Source organism: Furipterus horrens, unplaced genomic scaffold, assembly GCF_987537825.1.
Source record: "Furipterus horrens unplaced genomic scaffold, mFurHor1.1.pri manual_scaffold_6, whole genome shotgun sequence".
NCBI lineage: Eukaryota > Metazoa > Chordata > Mammalia > Chiroptera > Furipteridae > Furipterus > Furipterus horrens.
In genome coordinates this window covers 151,394,641-151,414,705 of record NW_028327176.1, presented here as the reverse complement: position 1 = coordinate 151,414,705, position 20,065 = coordinate 151,394,641, and the positions used below count along the sequence as shown (strand labels likewise).

At 37.0% G+C, this 20,065-nt stretch overlaps 1 protein-coding gene across 2 annotated transcripts in view; it reads left to right on the top strand.

The window, feature by feature from the left end:
• Window positions 1-20,065, top strand: part of REV3L (REV3 like, DNA directed polymerase zeta catalytic subunit) — a 151,306-nt gene that overhangs the window by 114,003 nt on the left and 17,238 nt on the right. For both annotated transcript variants that reach the window (XM_090279762.1, XM_090279761.1), the window contains 5 exons: window positions 1,749-1,867; window positions 12,261-12,402; window positions 13,918-14,162; window positions 16,493-16,601; window positions 18,634-18,840. In XM_090279762.1, the coding sequence (XP_090135888.1) occupies window positions 1,749-1,867; window positions 12,261-12,402; window positions 13,918-14,162; window positions 16,493-16,601; window positions 18,634-18,840 (822 nt within the window). The remainder of the gene's footprint in view (window positions 1-1,748; window positions 1,868-12,260; window positions 12,403-13,917; window positions 14,163-16,492; window positions 16,602-18,633; window positions 18,841-20,065) is intronic.

Below are 20,065 nucleotides of genomic sequence, written 5' to 3'. Positions count from 1 at the left end.
TAACTTACTGAGATTTCTGCCTAAGACAAGTAACAAACTCCTAATTTGATTTTAGATTCATATTTCAACTTCTAGAGTAAATCACTCCCTGAAGATTAGAACATTCTGAAAATGGATTATCTTAATTTTAGAGTTCTTGTTTCTTTCCTTTAATTTTATGATAACTGAGATTATAGCTGTGCATTTTAATGCTTCTGTGGCACCCAAGAAAAGCTAAAGTAGAGCGACTGTTATATAAGGTTATAATATGTGTATAGTCTTAATCTAATTTATGAAATTGTTCTATTTGAAATTATATCAACCCAGAACATAGGTTTATCATCTGCCTCAGATAATGGGGATGCATTTCTAAGATTTTATTTGTTTAGTTTGAGGTCATAAAATCCTCTATAGTTAATCCTCATAGGTCAACTTACATGGCAAACTTTAAATTTTTCCCTAATGAGAGAACTGTATGAGTTTTATTTTTTATTTTAATGAAGATGTATACTGCAGGAGAAGTTCAGATTTAGTCTAAATATACTCTGTATCAATTAGGTAATCATGCAACTACCTGAGATCAGATGTTTGGCTCCATTTTCTATAAAACTAAATGGAAATTTTTAAAAACTAAGTGAAAATATTAGCAAGTAAAAGAGTCATTCAAATATGGGATTTGATAATAAAATGAATTATTTATTGTTGAGAGAAGTACTTCAGGTCAGTACTGATTTGGCAGGGGGGGAGGGGGGTTATTTACAAGATAATGGATTTGCACCTGCTTTATAATGGCAACTCTAGAATAGTCTCATTCCAAAGTTTACAGCTCTGTGTTGGTGTGTGTGTTTGTACACTCTGAAGTATACTACATTCCAACACTTGTTCTAGAGATTAATAGAAATTGAAGATACAGTAAGACCACTTTGGGTCAGTACATTGAGATGAGCTTAACAGTCAGTCCCTGTTTTGTGCTTGCTGGACTGTAGGCATGGAAAAGTAAAGATTTTAAAGATGTTATTTATTTATTTGTAGAGAGAGGGGAAGGGAGGGAGAAAGAGAGGGAGAGAAACATCGATGTGAGAGAGAAACATTAATCAGTTGCCTCTTGCCATTGTCTAAATTGTGTCTTATGGGTATTTCTGAGAGACCATCTAACTAGATGTATGCTTTATGAATTTGAATTATTTTTTAATATTCTTTTCTCATTAACACAGCTTATCCCTATATATTTGAAGATGGGGAAACATTTCTGCAATATCCTTTTTAATCTTTTGTTTTGGAATGAAATTGATTCCATAATGTCCTTTTATTGGGTCTTAGTATTGATGTAATTCTTGGGAGCAGGATGAATGCCTGCCTTTAACTAAATAACTCATCCTCAAATCAGCATGTGATCAAGGACCAAACAGTAAATATGGAAAGAACAAAAAATTAACTTGTTTAACAATGCTTATGTCTGTCATTATTTGTATTGGCATAGAATAGAAAAGGAAGTGGTAAGAACTGGGATCTGTTAAGTAAGTATTATATGGCCAAGTTGAATCTTAGCAGGTCAAATTTTTTTCCAATTAAATATTAATTTTTTACAAACATTTTTGTCCAGTAGGCTATATATATACATAGTTTTACATTGTAATTCAGTTGTAACACAAATTATTGCAAGTAGCTTTGATATATACTATAAAGGTCCGAAGGAACATTTAGGATCTTTTAGAACCAAATTTGCATGTAAATACAAGCATTATTATAACGGAGTCTCTGTTTTTCAGGTGGCTCTAACTAACTACACTTTTGAAAATGTGAGCTTCCATGTTCTTCATCAGCGTTTTCCCCTCTTTACCTTTCGAGTCTTATCAGATTGGTTTGATAACAAGACAGATCTATACAGGTAATGTTTTATAGCTCAAAAGAAGATAATACTTGTTTTTAAAATCAATATTATTGCAATATAATTTATATAAAGTGATGACCTTGAACAATGTGTATACTCTGTAACCACTACCCCAATCAAGATAAAAAATATTTCTAACACCCAGAAAATTCCCTTAGACAGCTTTGCAGTCACCTACTTATTCCTTAACTACCCACGTAAGTACTAATTGAATTTCTATTGCTATAGATTGCCGTATTTTTCGCACTATAAGATGCACCTGACCATAAGATGCACCTAGGTTTAGAGGAGGAAAACAAGAAAAAAAATATTCTGAACCAAATGGTGTACTAAAATATTTAATAAAATATAACAATAATATTTCAGCCATGTAAAGTGAACAGCAGTCAACAGCGGAATAAGAACCGTCATCACTGTCATTAACAAATGAGGAGAGACTTTAAGGTTCAAGTACTCTTCTAGTTTCTGGGAACCCCAAGAACTCATCATCGCTAGTGTCAGAATTTATGAAGCTCAGTTGCTCACAATCACTGATATCACTTTCTTTGCTGTCTTCATACTGACCAGACACCCTGAGATTCAGCAGTAAAGTGGGACATTTAAGCGTCCCCAGGGGGTTCGCGCGGGCCCTCCGCTCCCTCTTCTAACAGCTGTCGCCACCGTTGACAGGTCAGGTAATACACATCACGGTCTGTGACACAGTATTCATTCCATAAGATGCACAGACATTTTCCCCTACTTTGCGGGGGGGAGGGGAAGAAGTGTGTCTTTGGAAAGAAAAATACGGTAATTTTGCCAGTTCTAGTACTTTATATAGAGCTATTCATAATCTACACCCTTTGTTTTTGACTTCTTTCAAGAAATTCAGCATAATGTTTTTTGAGATTGAACCATGCTATTGCATAATCCACTAGTTTTCGTTTCTATTAGTAAATAATATTCAGTTACCACAATTTATGTATCCAGTCATCTGTTGATGGGCTGTTGGGTTGTTTCTAGTTGGAGGCTGTTATGAATAAAACTGCATGCAAGCCTTTGTGTAAACATACACTCTGGGAGTGGAATCGCTGGGTCACAGGGGAACTTGTTGCACATTTTTAAGAAACTTCTAAATTGTTTTCGTTGGCAATTCTTCTAGTGCAGGTCTAATGGCAGCAAATTGTCACAGTCTTTATTGTTCTGAAAATAACATTCTCTCACCCCTATTTTTTAATATTTTCATTGTGTAATTCTAGAGTCGAGTTTTGTTTTCTTTTTCTTTCACCATTTTAAGGATTTCATTCCTTTTTCTTCCAGCCTCCATTATGTGTGGTGAAAATCAAGTCATTCTCTTCATTTTTACAGTGTATGCAGTGCGTGTTTTGTAGTTTTTTATTTGTTTGTTTCAAAGTCCGCCTTGAATGGTTTACTGCTACTGCTGTTACCTCTGTGTAAGGCTTATCGTGGAGGCAGAGAGAGGTACTCAGTTCTCCTCCAGAGTCTGTGTTGGCAGTCCCTGTTCTCCCAGGGCTGGGATGAAGCTTTCTCAGCCTGCCTGCTCCTCCCACAGTGGCGATGGACCTCTGCTTTGTGAGACTGGGGGGTCCCGGCCCCACACAAGTTCCCTGACTCCCCCACTGAGGACCATGGCTTTTGCTTTTCCTTCCTCACCAGCAGTGTTTCTGGAAGGGTGTTCTGCCCTCACTCAGTGGTAGACAGCCTTTGCTTGTTACTTAGTACAAGGCTCACAGCTGGAACAGGGGAGATTTCCTGCCCATCCCTGAGGTACACCTTTTACTGCTGCCCTGTTACATCTGTTCTTTCTCCAGAGATAAACCCTGAGGATGGGAGTTTCCTGCCATTCCCACAGCAACTCAAGGCTTTTCCCTCATATGAGACAAAGGTTGCAGGAAGTCACAGGGTTTCATTCTTGTGTGCCCTGCCAGCCTGGCACCAGTCTTTCTCACAAGTACTTGGTGAGACCCATGGAGAAAGATTCCCCTAGTGTCTGGGCCCCCAGTCATTCTAAACTCTCATGCTAGCTCATATATGACCTTTATATGATTTATTAAAAATGTAACTTTCATTCTTACCTGCTTTTATGGCAGCTGCCTCTCCTGCCTGTGCTCTACCAAACAGGAGATAGGTTATGTGTCCTGCCTGTCCTTAGGTGGCTTTGTCATTCTGTGAAATTTAGTTTGCCTGATTTCTCTTGTAACTTCAACTTTATGATGACTTCAAAAAAGCTTGTAATTTTGTAGATAATCCAGCTTTTTATCATTGTTACACTGGAGTGATGTTCTTTTGGAGCTTTCTATATCCCAAGCTGAACTCTTATTATTTTTTTCCTTGCTGCTTGGGAGAAGTTATGTAATATAAATAAAATGAAACTTGATGTAAAACTTAACATTGGAACAACATTCAGTGGTTTGTTTATAAGCCCTAGAATGCTATAAATGCAGATTTTGCTCTTTTTAATTAGGTATCATCTAAAATGATAAGTAAATCTATCATTGCCAAGTGAAATAGAGAACTGAACCTAACATATTACATAAGCGACTTGGACTAGACATTAAACCATTTATGTTAAATGGACTTTGTTACATGAAGAGACTAGGCATTCCTTTTTGGAGACATTTTGGAAGGTCAGATAATTATATTTTTAAACTTGAGTGAATTCTTACCAAGAATGTAAGTCATACGTCTTAATTTGCATTTGCTCCCTACAATGTTGTAAGGAAACGTGTGTGTGTGTGTGCATTTTGTAAATCGACTCAGAAATGAGAGGGACTCTTGCTAGTCAATGATTTGCTTGTATTAAATCAGTGTGTAAAGCACAAAGGTGCCCTGATTATTATTTTGTTTTTGTACACTTAGATTTGGGTCTCCTGGTAGCCCTTGATTATTGTGAATGAGTTATATTCTCAAAGTTTTATTGCTTGTGACTTAAAACACATTTTTCAATAAAATGTTGTCCCATGATTAGATTCTTAAACCAGTCTATAAAGACTTTCCTAATCCCTAATATTACTATTCAAGATATAGTTATTGAATACTCTGTCATGGTAGCAAAAGCTTATGTAGCTCAAAAAGATTATATTATAAATTTTCTTCTTAATTTCCTGGGTGTAGAGCCAATCCTTAGAAAAAGTTCAGAATAAGTGAGTTTGTACTTGGAATTCCTATATCTTCTTTTTTGTCAACCTCTTCCCAGATAGCCTATCACCCCAAATACCTCATGCACTCAAGATGCTATAAGTCTAGCCATTTCAGCACCTACGCAGGCCTATTTTGAGTAGCTTATGCTTTGTAATTATACTTCCTTCCTCTACCTCAAATCAAAACTCGTATTTGCTTATTATAACAACAACAAATTAGCTAACAAAATTCAACTTTGCCATGGTATGTTTATTATTATAAAAGGCCACAATTACCCTTTTTTTTATACCACGTGGTTTGTCAGATAAGACTAGAAAACATTATTTCAAAAAGAATCACTTTTTTAATTTAAACAGACCACTTTTTAAGTACTTTTGAAAAATATTTTAGGAAAGACGGAATGATGTCAGCAAGATGGTGGAGTAGGAAGCTCTGGAATCTCCTTCCCCACAAATGCACTGATTCAGCAACAACTCACAGACAAATTCCCTTTGTGAAAAATTCAGAAAGTAATTGAAAGCTTCTGCATCCTGGGCAAACAGAGAACCAGACTCACTAAAGCGGATAGGGAGATTCAGGACACCCACTTGCCAGAGTCATATGAACAGAAAAAGGCTCCTAGCTTCTCCAGGGGAGGGAGGGGTTGCGTCCTGTGTCTAGCACCTCAGCTTTCCCGAGGGAGCTCTGACAGGTCTGACACAGTCTAGCTGGTGGAGCCTAACGTAGATGTTGGTGTAGGCTCGTAGATGCCATAGATCCTACCCTGCTCCTCAGCACAGAGGAAGTGATGAAAAGTCCCAGCTCTCAGTTTACCCCTGGGTAGAGAAAGAGTTGATCCATGCATCCTCCTAGGCTACCCCAAAAAACTGGCATCTGCCTTTCCATTCTTGGAGCTCCAACAGGTATGGCACAATCTAGCTGTTCTGGGGGCAAACACAGTGGTTTGGACTAGCAGACCACAACTCCCTTCCTTCTTAGCAGAGAGTGAGCGTACAAAAACCACAACTGCCTGCTTCTCCCTGGGAAGGGAAAGAGTTGGTAGAGGCCCCCAGACTGTCTGGGTTGATTGATGGAGGTCTTCTATACAAGGCTAGTTCATGAAGACTAGAGAAGTACCAGCTTTGTCTAATACAGGACACCCACACAGTCAAGAAAAATGAAGAATCAGGCAAAAATATTTTAAACAAAGGAGCAAGATAAATCTCCAGAAATTGATCATAATGAAGCAGTTATATGATTTACCTGTTAGAAAATTCAAAATAACTGTCATAAAGATTCTCACCAAGGTCAAGGGAACAAAATGAAAATTTCAACAGAGATAGAAAATATTTATTTTTCTTTTTTTAAAGTATATTTTATTGATTATGTTGTTACAGTAGTTCCAATTTTTTCCCCTTTGCTCCCCTCTGTCCGGTAGCCCCCTTCCCTCCAGCAATCCCACCCCTCTTAGTTCATGTCCTTGGGTTGCGCATATAAGTTCTTTGGCTTTACTCTTTCCTATATTATTCTTAACTTCCTCCTGTCTATTTTGTACCAACCGATTATGCTTCTTAATCCCTGCACCATATCCCATTTCTCCCCCTCCACACTCCCAGCTGATAATCCTCCAAATAATCCCCATAACTATGATTCTGTTCTTATTCTGGTTTGCTTAGTTGTATTTTGTTTTTATTTTTTAGATTCAGTTGTTGATAGTTGTGAGTTTGTTGTCATTTTAGTGTTCATAGCTTTGATCTCCTTTTTCTTAAGTAAGTCCCTTTGACATTTCATATAATAATGGCTTGGTGATGATAAAGTCCTTTAGCTTTACCTTGTCTGGAAAGCACTTCATCTGCCCTTTCATTCCAAATGATAGCCTTGCTGGATAGAGTAGTCCTGGTTGCAGGTTGCCTTTCATCGCATTGAATACTGCTTACCAGTCCCTTCCTGCATGCAAAGTCTCCTCTGAGAAAACAGCTGATAGTCCTATAGGCATGCCCCAGTAGGCAACTCTCCGCCTCTCTCTTGCTGCCCCCAGGACTCTCTCTCTTTATTTTTCACCTTTGGCATCTCAGTCATGATGCATCCTGGTGTGGTCCCCTCTGGGTCCAGCTTGCCTGGGACCCTCCGTGCTTCCCAGACCTGTATGTCCATCTCCTTTGCAAAATTTGGGAAGTTTCCCTCATTTTTTTCAATTCTTGCTTTCTCGTTCTGCATTGGTTGACTGTTTTTTTCTCCCTTATGTTCCAAATCATTGATTTGAACCCCGGTTTCCTTCCCTTCACCATTGGTTTTGTGTGGATTTTCTTTCGTTTCACTTAGCATAGACTTCACTTCTTCTCTTATGCATTTGCCATACTCAGGCATATCTGTCAAGCCTGTGAGCATCTTTATCACCAGTGTTTTGAATTCTGTGTCTGTTAGGTTGTCTATCTTCTCATCTGTTAGGTTGGCTCTCTCCTCATTGCTTAGTTCTCCCACTGAAACCTTGATCCGTCCCCCCTTTTGGCCATACTTCTCCGTCTCCTCATTCTGACAGGCTCCTATGTTTGTTTGCCTCAAGATAGAAAATATTTAAAAGTCCTAAACAAAATGGATGCTGAAAAACACAATAATTGAACTGAAAAATTCACTAGATTGTTCAACAGTAGACTAGGTCAAGCAGAAGAAAGGGTCAGCAAACTTTTAGACAGGTCATTGACCACCCATGTGGTCTGCCAAAAGGATGAGCCATTATATCCATTTTGTTTTATTTTAAAGGGACTGATGGAATTCACACATAATGCATTATCTCATATTTACATTTGGCAAATCTGTATTATTAAAGGATTACATTAATCATCTATAACAAAAAGATTACAACTCACTTTATTGTGATAGTCTGAAACTGAACCTGCAGTATCCCTCAGTTAGGCCTGTACTAAAAGATATTCAATAACAAATTCATTAAATGAGGGAGACTTACGGCCAAGATGGAGGCCTAGACTGATACCCTCCATCTTCCTCCACATTAAGGAGGAATACAGCTACCGCAGAACCAGAAATAGACAGAAGTTCCATATTTAAGGGGAGGTGAGAAGCGCCTGGGGAGCACTCCTGGCTGCAGAACAGACCCATCAACTTGCGATTCCAGCGCCGGGGAAGGCAGACCCCAATTGCCTTGGACTGTGAGGCCCAGAGAGGGGTTGGGAACAGAGGAGGAGGCTCCTGGTCTCTCAGCTGGGAGTGAACAACAGGAATCCATCTTGGACCCCCACCCCCAGAGAAAATGCCACAGTGTGGTGAGAAGGTCGCCTGGTTGTGACGAGTGCACAGGGCTCTGCCCCCTATAGTGTAGGAGGTATGACAGCCCCACCCAGGAAGCAAAGGTTAAACAAAAACTGTCAGTATGGCACAGATCATGATAGAGATCCTGGTGACCCAGCTGATGAGACAGCAAATATCTGATCTAACGAAGCAGCAGATAGGAAATGTTTCTGAGGCTCAATTCAGAGCTTTGGTTATAAAAATGCTTACAGACCTAACAGCAGATCTTAAACAAGACAGGGAAGGAATGAAGGCTAGTCCTGCTGAAATGAACAAAAACACATACGAAACTAGTGGTGAGGGAAAGAAAACCAGGGATCACATCAACAAATTGGAACATAGGGAAGGAACAAACAGTCAACCATTGCAGAAAGAGGAAATGAAAAGTGAAGAAAATGAGGAGAGGCTCAGAAACGTATGGGACAGCTATAAGCAGGCCAACATCCGAATCATAGGATTGCCAGAAGGTGAAGAAGAAGAACTAGAAATTGAAAAATTATGTGAAAAAATAATGAAGCAGAACTTCCCTAACTTGGGGAAGGAAATAGACTTACATGTCCAGGAAGCACAGAGAGTTACAAAAAAAAAAAAAAAAAAACTGGACCCTGGGAGAACCACATCAAGACACATTATAATCAAAATGTCAAAAATTAAGGATAAAGAGAGAATCTTAAAAGCAGCAAGAGTAAAGAGAATTATGTACAAAGGGGTCCCAATAAGACTATCAGCTGATTTCTCAAAAGAAACTCTGCAGGCAAGAAGGGACTGGCAAGAAATATTCAAAGTAATGAAAAGCAAAAACCTACAACCACGATTACTCTATCCAGCGAAGCTGTCATTCAGGATAGAAGGGCAGAGAAAGTGCCTCCAGGACAAAGTAAAACTGAAGGAGTTCATCAGATCCAAACGACTGTTATATGAGATGTCAAAGGGACTGGTTTAGGAGAAAGAGGATCAAAACTACAAACATTAAAATGAAAACTGTATCACAACAACCAACAACAGAAGCTAGGGAATCAAAACAAAGGCAAACTAAGTAGGCAACGAGAGTGGGAAAAGAATTATAGGTACAGGGAACATACTGGGGGGAGGTCAGCAGGGAGGGGAAAAGGGGAAAGGGAGGGAAATGGTACAGGAATTAAGAAGCATAGTGGGAGGGAGTGGAGTAGACAGGAAGATGTTGAGAAGAACTATATGCACAACCAATGGGCATGGACTGAGGGGGTGGACAACTGGAGGGAGGTGGGTCACTGGGAGGAGGGGAACAAAGGGAAAAGAAATTGGAACAACTTTAATAGCATAATCAATAAAGCATATTAAAATTCATTAAATTATGCTATAATCATACAATGGTCTACTCAAAAGCAATAAAAGATGTATAAATAATCACAATACAGTAAGTTAAAAATGCAAGTCGTCCCCAACCTTTTTGACACCATGAACCGATTTTGTGGAAGACAGTTTTTCCACGGACCAAGGGGTGGGGGGTGGTTTCAGGATCATTCAAGCCCACCTCCTGCCATGTGGCCCGGCTCCTAACAGGCCACTGATCGATACGGGGCCGGGGACCCCTGAGTTATAGAACAGTGTTTGTCTATTTTGCTTAAAAACTGAGTATGAAGTTTAGGGTGTTTTTATGTTTGCCTAATTCTTTTTAACAGTTTTATTCAGATGTAATTGATATGCCATACAACTTACCTATTAAAAGTGTACAGGTAATGGTTTTAGTATATTCACAGTGTTGTGCAACCATCACCACGATAAGTTTTAGAATATTTTCATTACCCTAAAAAGAAACCCTGCATCTCTTACCCATCACCCTGCAATCCTCCCTTCTCCACCCACCTCCCCCCCCACCTTAGGCAACCACTAATCTTTCTCTATATATAGATTTGCCTATTCTGGACATTTCATGTAAATGTAATATATATGTTGCCTTTTTGTGACTGGCTTCTTTTAGCATATACTTTCCAGATGCGTTCATGTGTCAGTACTTCATTTCCTTTTATTGCCAAATAATATTTCATTGTATTGGTATATACCACATTTTGTTCATCCATTCATCAGTTGGTGGACATTTGGGTTATTCTCACTTTGGAGCTATTATGAATAATGCTGTTAAAAACATTTGTGTACAAGATTTTGTGTAGGCATATGTTTTCATTCCTCTTGGCTATATATCTATGAGTGGAATTGGTGGATTATGTAGTAACTATATATTTAACAATTTGAGGAATTGCCAGCCTCCCAATACAACTGCACTGTTTTACATTCCCACCAGATTGTATGACAGGGTTATAATTTCTCCACATTGTCATTTCATACTTATTTTGTAGGTTTTCTATATGCATTTGTCATGTGTCACAGGAACAGATTTTTAAACTTATATTTAGCAGTTTTGTAATGATATTGTTCCAAAAACCATATAATTAAAAAGTTGCAATATATTTGAACTTTAATGTTCTTTAAACAAATAAATTTTATTCTTTATAATATACCTTTGGGTCATTTTTACATTTTAACAACATAATATTAAATCAAAGTTTCCTTTTGTGGCTCTGGTAAGGGCTGTTGTTTGCTTGTTTTCTTACCAAAAAGGGTAAAGAAATCAAAATTTTTTTTAAAGTTTAAATCAACAAGAACACTTCACTTAGTTTAATGTTCTCCAGGAAGCCAGTCAGAGAAAGACAGATACTATATGATTTCACTCATATGTGGAACCTAATGAACAAACTGAACTAACAAGTAAAGTGGGCACACACTCAGGATGGAGAACAGATGATTGCTGGGGGAGGGGAGTATAAGAGGACTAAATGCTAATGAAAAAATAAAATAAAATCAATTTAAGAAAAAAGTACAAAAATAAAGAAAAACTATTTATGTTTTCACAGAAAATCCTAACTTGACGTACATTTACCCAATGTATGGTCTCATTAATATTATTTTCCTGATTTTTCTAAATCTCCTTTAAATTACTCTGTTTCTTCCCATGAAAATATGGTACTTGTTTTTATTGGGTTGGCCAAAAAGTTCATTTGGTTTTTTCCATAAGATGGCTCTACTAGCACTTAGTTTTCTTTAACTTTATTTGAAACAATTTTGTTAGATTGTATTGTGACAGCTGTCATACCAGCATGCATTTTAAAAAAAAAACTTATCAAAATTGATGAATTTTTGTGCAGCCATTTTAATATAGAAAATGGAAGAAAATAAGCAACATTTTTGGCATATTATGCTTTGTTATTTCAAGAAAGGTAAAAATGAAAATGAAACACAAGAAAAAAATGATATGTGCAGTGTATGGAGAAGGTACTATGACTGATTGAATGTGTCAAAAGTGGTTTGCGAAATTTCGTGCTTAGAATTCTCACTGGACGATGCTCCACGGTTAGGTAGACCAGTTGAAGTTGATAGCGATCAAATTGAGACATTAATTAAGAACAGTTGTTATAGCACAAAGGAGATAGACAACATACTCAAAATATCCAGATCAATAAAGTTATTGGTGAAAATGAAAAATGTGTCTTTCATTTTATGGAAAAAACTAAATGGACAATTTGGCCAACCCAATATTTTAGAGTAGTATTTACAATGATAATCCAAAGCTTCCATGTTCTTAAACCTACAGGTACAGTAAGTTATAATTGTATAATTATTGCTGCATCATTACCAGTGGCATCTAGGAGAGGGTGTTAATTTTTTTATAACAAAAGGAGTTAACACCAAGAAAAATACTGAAAATAATTATCCTTATCACAAGCGGTACTTCAAACTTTACATATTTTCACTGTTTTGTGCCTTTAAAATATCTGAAAGTTTCTAATGTTTAAGTCCTTAACATACTTTAACATACATCATTATTCTTTAAATAACCTCACTATTAATATGTATGTTTTGGCAGAATGAAAACAGTACTGAGTGTCCCGATTTTTCCCCAATGTTTACTGCATGGATTCTCTTTTAACAGATGGAAAATGGTTGATCATTACATCAGCCGTGTCCGTGGAAATCTCCAAATGCTGGAACAGGTGGACCTGATTGGAAAAACCAGTGAAATGGCTAGACTCTTTGGCATTCAGTTTTTACATGTACTGACAAGGGGTTCACAGGTAGGAAATCTGTTTTTTTGGTTGGTTGGTTTTTTTGGTTTTTGTTTGTTTTGCACACTTGAAAGTTCTATGTGAGTGATATACTTCGAGATATTTGAGGTGATTTTATAATTTTGAAATTTCTGTCTGGTACCAACTGTAGCTGGTTGCCCAAATCTTGTTACTCTCTGGAAAAGCTTTAATTTCACTTAACAGTTGCACTTCCTTTTTTTCTTCCTCCATACCAACTTTCTAGTCACTGCTAAGTTTTTCATGGTATCAAGAAGATAAATAGCTATACCATTGAGGGTGACACTATGTTCCTGCATATTGTCAGTGTGATTGAAGATGCCTTCAAAGTCCCCTTAAAACTGATGAAGCAGCAAAGAAAGTCTGTGTCTCTTCTGTTTTGCATTCCTAATTTTGGCTTATTTCCACTCCCAACAGATAACTTTTAATATTTTTTTAATAGAATGATTCGGAAATCAATATAAGTGGATTCTATCATTTTTTAAGTGTTAAAGAAAAATGAGACCTTATAAGCCATTTAATTCATATCTAACTAAATTCCCAAGGATATAATGAGAGATTTTTGTCACATGCTTTGCTGAAAATGATTTCATGCATTCATTTAACAAATACTTATTTGAATATCTTTAATGTGTTGAATAAACATTGTGCTAGGCATCAGGGATACTACAATAAATCATTCAGGTTTCTTAACCTCATAAAATCTTTTATTTTAATTACTCTATGTCTATAACATTCCACCAACCTATGAATTCAGTAATTATAGCAAAAGTAGAGCTCTAATTTGGCATTGCCTGTTTGTTTACTTAATTTTATTGCTTATAAACCTCACATGTTTTAAAAGCTATTTGAGCTGGCGTGTAATTTTTAAAAAGTTGGGTACTTTAAGACCACATGAGAAAATTTCACAGAATCCATGCTGATTCTTGCAAGTGCTGTTTTTCTCTAATATTCCAAACCATCTGCTTAGTAGAGGTTATTTATAAACAATCAATTGCTTGATTCAGTTTTGCGAATATTAAGCTGAGTACCTTTTAATTCTGAAATCCATGTCTCCTTTTTGAAGATTTGGGATAAAATTTACCATCTCAAGTCTGAGTCTCATTCTCAAATTTTCTCAGTTCACCCTCTCTCTCTCAAAGATAGGCCAACTTTTTTAATAAGCTGACAAACTGTAGAGCTGTCTCTCCTAAATCTATTTATTGTGATAGAGCTGTATTTAAATATAAAAAAAAAATCTAATGGTATGTCTTTTCAGTGTTGCCTTATGATGTAAGCCTTTTCACGGTTTTTATAAAATTTTTAGGGATACAAAAAGGATTCACAAATGTCCCCTCTGGCACCTAAAAGCTGACTGAATAACCAATACTACGTAACTGTATTGTAAGGAAGTCGTGCAGCCTAATTCTGAAGAGCAAAACATACCCCAGGTGATTATCACAAAAAGACCAGTATATTTATAAACTGTTTTCTTCTTCTCTTTCTCCTTCACCACTCTACCCGCAGTACCGTGTGGAATCGATGATGCTGCGTATTGCTAAACCAATGAACTATATCCCCGTGACACCTAGTGTACAGCAGAGGTCTCAGATGAGAGCCCCACAGTGTGTCCCCCTCATTATGGAGCCCGAATCTCGCTTCTATAGCAACTCTGTTCTTGTTTTGGATTTCCAGTCACTATATCCTTCTATTGTGATTGCATACAACTACTGCTTTTCCACCTGCCTTGGCCATGTGGAGAACTTGGGAAAGTAAGTTTTTTGCATACTTACAATTATGTTGTGCTTTGTACTTCTTACTAAAATCTAACTTTTTTTGAGTGTCTCTTTGCACTTGAGACTGTCTGTCCTGATGAGCAAGATGAATGAATGGAATGTAGCACAGCTAATTTGCTATTTTTAGTTACCTTACTAATGGACATGGATCACCATATGCTAATACAGCATCACGAATGGATGACACACGCGAAGTAGACTGTGGATACCTCAGCCTCGCAGTTACCTATTGTACTCTCCATGTATGTCTGTGGTCTCTTTAAATGAGTTATGTTTAATTTGTAGATATAAATCACCTTTCAGTGGAACAGCTTGAGAATTATGATCTTACAACACTACCTATCAACTTCTCTTGACTTCTTTTAGCAGTTTTTTTTTTAAGTTACATTGTTAAATGGTTTAGCTATGCATGTCAATGAATTTTATAAGCTGAGTGAGAATAACATTTTAACTCAAAGGAGTAATTTTTTTCATAAGAAATAAAGTCTTCCTTAATGATTTTTAAACCAAGTGTTATAGTTTTATCTAGAGTATCCTCACTCTTTCTTAGAAAGCATTTGTGGAAATTGTATTGGTAATACTCTTCTTTTCTTTTTTTTGTCTTTTTTTTAATTACATTTGTATAGATTATATTGTCACAATAGTTCCATTTTTTCCCCTTTGCTCCCCCCCGCCCAGCATCCCCCTCCCCTAGCAATCCCCCCCTTCCCCAGTCCATGTCCATGGGTCATGTATGCAATCTCTCCGGTTTCTCCCTTTCCTATGTTACCATTATTTTAGAGTTACTTCATTAATTGATTTTTTTTATAAGAATAAAAAAAGTAACATTCCCCCATCTCCCAGACCATTTATAATCTTATAGAGGACAATGGGCAACAGTCTCCTGCTCTTCTAGCTGCTTCAAGCTGGGCATGGTCATCGTCCTACCTACCCTTGGGTCCAGAAATCCCTAATAAGAGTGGGGGTGTGGAGAGGAGTGGGGGTGTGGAGGGTGGCCTTCCCACATGGGGAAGGATCTTGCAGACTCCAGGTCAGCTGGCTGTCCCCAGACAACAGCATGCTTGGTTTAACAGGCTGGCATCCTTGTATTCTGGGAGCAACAGATTTGGGAACAAGGTTAGAAGGCATCATTCAATCCATAACCACTAGATGACAAAGGGCAGGTATTAATTTTTCAGTGTCCCCAATTAGGGAAAAAAAAGAGGGGCTTCTTTGGAGGAAGGTGTGCCAAGCACATCATATCCGTCCAGAACCCTTTTGTCCACTATATTTAGCTTGGGCTGAGGGAAATATTTTAGGTTTCCCCCCTCTTAGACCTCTGGGTCTTCTCTGTCCAAGCCGTTGGAATAGAAAAGAGAAACCTGTTTTAAGGTGAAGCCCACAGACCATCCCATTCTTCACCAACCCAGCCACTTGGTACAGCCAAACCGTTCAGTCTCAGGAGGCAGCAATGCAGACAGGATTAAGTGAGACCTATACGTACAGACAGTCACTCAGGTAGTGAGATCCTAGGCTTATGTCCTTTGAAAACAGAAAACACATGTTAATTTATGTAATATAACCCACAAACCATTCTCTAGTTCTGTAAGCCAGTCTTAATGGGAAGACATCCAATTGCAAGGCATTTGACATTCTTCTTGCCTGTAAATTAAGCATCTTTCATGATGTCACAGATCTAGTTTAACTTACAAATGCAAGGTAACTTTAAATGAAAGGAGACTTTAATGACGGTTAGCTGTAGTTAATACTCTCTTTTTATTAAGAACAAATTTGGAAAGTTATTTACAATCTTTCTATTTAAGGCTTAAATTTTTCTTTAAGAAAGTTAGTGTAAGGTAATCATGTGTTGAGTTGAAATTTGGTATTTCAGTATAAATTTTACCCATAAATTTAGGATAGTGCCATTTAAGAAATATTTCTTTTAACAAATATTGAGTATTTCACCCTGGCCAAGTGGCTCAGTTGATTGGAACATCATCCCTTACACCAAAGGGCTGCGAGTTAAGATTCCTGGTCAGAGTGCATACAGGAGGCAACCAATCATGTTTCTCTCTCTCTCTCCCTCTCCCTTCCTCTTTCTAAAATCAGTAAACATATCCTCAGATTAGGACTTTTTTTTTAATGTGAATATTTGAAGAACTGCTGTTTGATTAATTAGACAAATAAACATATTACTAAGTATATGAATTTATGTTTAGATGTTTGAAAATGAATTTCTAATGGAATTAGAAAGCCTCCTAAAATTGCTTAGCATCTTTATTCTGTGATTTGAGATAGTATCTGCTTAATGTGTTCTTTCTTAACAGGTATGATGAGTTCAGATTCGGCTGTACCTCTCTAAGAGTGCCTCCAGATTTACTCTACCAAATTAGGCATGATATCACAGTATCCCCCAATGGAATAGCTTTTGTCAAGGTAATAGTCTCTTGTAAATGAAAGGTATCTACTGCGGCTTAACTTTTGTAGAGCTAATGGTTTAGATATTCTTGGCCTATAATACAGAAAAATAAATAAGTTTGCTTGAATATCTTATCTCAAAAAGTCAAAGATACAGGAATCTTCTAAGAAATCATTTTTTTAAAAGTCATCCTTTCTTTCATGAATTTAGGTTTAAAATCTTTTGTTAATTTTAGTTTTCAATGAAATACAGTATTCCCTCACTTATCGTGGGTATTACTTTCTAGACATCCCCCTGCAAAGTAGGAACCTTACATTTATTCTACGCTCTTAAACCTACATAACTTTAACAACATATGTATACAGTACCGCAAAATCCCGCGATATAGCAAAAAAATCCGTGATAGATAATTAAATATAATATTTTTAAAAATCCCGCGATACAATGAGGCCGCAATAAATGAACCGCGATATAGAGAGGGACTACTGTATTGAAAGAAATGTACATGTATATCTCTGCCCTCTTTTAGAATCTGGCAGACTTAAAGAGCTATTTGATGATCACAGTGATGTTAACTTACAAAGATTTAGATTGTTTTAATGTGTAAACTCAACTAATTGTTCTTCTAAATTATTTTAAATTAAGACTATCTTGGAAAGAATGGTACGGTTGTTTATTGATTGTATTTCTAAGATATTTGAAATAATAATAGGGTCTCTTTTTTCTCTCTGCCTTATCTCCCCTCGAAAGAGACTGAGGAAAACCTCATAAATTACAAATAGGAGAGACATAGAAGAATATTATATTGCCTCTTCTTTCTTTTCAGTTTCCTTAGCAGTGGGTCTGTACTAGAATCATGGGACAGTAGGGTGGTTGATGGTAGCATGAACCTCACTAGCCTCAGCTTCATTCTGCTGTACTAAGCAAAAAGCATCATCACTATTCATCGGTAAGAAGATGCTGTGTTTGAAGAGTACCCTAAAATTAGCCACTTAGATAGGAGGAAAATTTTTTACCAGATTTATTCCCTTTGGGAAAATATTACATCTTCACATTATTGTGTATATTATGTCCTAACATAAACATATGACTTCTTTAAAAGGTACACAGAATGAATTAGAGGTTAGAATATGTTTTCATTGTCACATATCTAACAGCTTTTATTACATTACCTCCCTTTAACCACATTTTTAAAACCCGCATCTACATTTTGACCCGATGTGTAAAGCTTAAAGAAAATAAGATTTAAAAAAATATTCGGGAGTGTGATTACCCTATACCTGAGAGTTTAATTGTTCAGTCCAACATGTGTTATTACCTTGCACGTGTCTGTGAATCATCTTCCAAGTTAATACTGTCTTGTGGTTTTCATTCCTACTGGAGGTTTCATAAATTCTCCCTAGTCTTGATTAATACAAATGATTTTTTTTTTTGGCATCAACAAATTTTATCACTTCACTATTCATCCCCTCTTCCAGATTGCTAATAAATATAGGCCGGAGGGGATGGCTTAGTGGTCTAAGCATCAGATTTGAAATACCTAGAATCCCTGGAACTGCAGGTTTGAATGTCAGCAGAGTCAACCCAGCTCATCATTCTTCCAAGGTAGATAAATGGAGTTCCATGCAGATTACTGGGGTCATTAGGATGAGATCTTTAAAAACTGAGGTTTGTTATAACTGATACAAATCCCTTGTGTCCTTCTGAAAGAGTGGGGGTTTGGATCAAAATTTCTAAAAAAATTTCCCTCTGAACTTGTATGGTCTCTTCTTATGCACTAGTTGACATCCTCCTCCCTGGAGGTCTTTGAACTCACAAAATAGTACTTTACTAGATTTATAAACATTACAGGAACGTTTTAGGGAAAAAGTCCTCTGCAAAAGAAAGAAAATGTGATTTTGTATTGAGTGCCATTGATCCTGTGGCCACTCTACTGTTAGTATGTTTCAGTTCATGACAGTTGGCCATTGTTATACTTTGTGCTTCCCTCTTAATTATCTAAGCCTCATGTTTGAGGAATTTTAAACATTCTTTTTTCCTTTATGATAGCCTTCAGTGAGAAAGGGTGTGCTGCCAAGGATGCTCGAGGAAATTTTGAAGACTAGACTCATGGTGAAGCAGTCGATGAAGGCTTACAAGAAAGACAGGGCCCTGTCACGGATGCTCGATGCACGTCAGCTAGGACTTAAGCTTATTGCGAACGTCACATATGGCTACACAGCTGCCAATTTTTCTGGGAGAATGCCGTGCATTGAGGTAAGTGGTACAATTCTGTAGGTTTTTCAAAAGAAACTTAGGTAGCATTAAGTGAAAACCTGTTCATTAAAACGTTTGTTTTGTTTTGAAACTTCAGAGAAAAGGGTTTCATGTCCATGACATAGGATCAGTTTTTCTCAAACCAGGGCTTATATATTTGTATACTATTATTAGAGATTTGTAGGTTTTCTCTATGTGAACTGTTGTGTCTTCGATAATTTTAGAAATTAGCAGATACATATTTCTACATTATCTGGATGACCATATCATAACCAACTATTAGCATGAGATTTCAGTGCCACATTTATAGCAATATTTACAACTTTGGCACTAAATGATTCCTTTTAATGTATTGATAGAGATCTGATGGTAATAGGTTGCCAGAGTGAACAGCAATCATTTTATATTTATTCTTGTATCAATAGACATAAAGCAAAACCTTTCTCTTATAGTGGTAGTTGCGAATGAAAGATACTTTCTGTAGAATAAGACCAATTTATTATTATTTACTAAAGTAGGATATTAATTTGACATGAACACAATATAGTGTAACAGAGTGATATAATTTACTGGTGACTGAGAAAAGGATAGTGTAAACTTGTTTTGTTAATGGTCTTTTTATGTCATATGAAGGCCAGGGCATTGTGATCTACCATAGTTGTAATAGTTCAATAAGGGAAAGCGGTGGAAGAATAAAGTCCCCACCTGTTTCACAGCAGGCAAAGTGAACTCCAAAATCCTGTGTAAGGGACTTCCAGTTTCAGATCCAGCATGTAAGAAGCTTGAAGCCACCACTCTATCCTCACAACAAGTAAAAACTCTTCTTAGATCCATCAGAGAAGACAGGGAGAAATGACACCAGCTCTATACAATCTCTTTCAGAAGACACATGCAGAGAGAATACTTCCCAACCCATTCTAGGAGCCCAGCATTACCCTAATACCAAAACCAGACAAAGACATTACAAGAAGAAAAAGAACTTTATACCAATGTCTCTTACGAACATATATGCAAAAATCCTCAACAGATATTTGCAAATTGAACCCAACAACGTATCAAAGGTTGTACACCACACCGAAGTGGGATTTATCTCAGGTATGCAAGGCCGGTTCAACATTCAAAAATCAGTTAGATGTAGAAAAGGCATTTGACAAAACCCAATATCCATTCATTATTTAAAAAACTCTGAGTAAACTAGGAGCAGAGGGGAGCTCCCTCAGCTTGA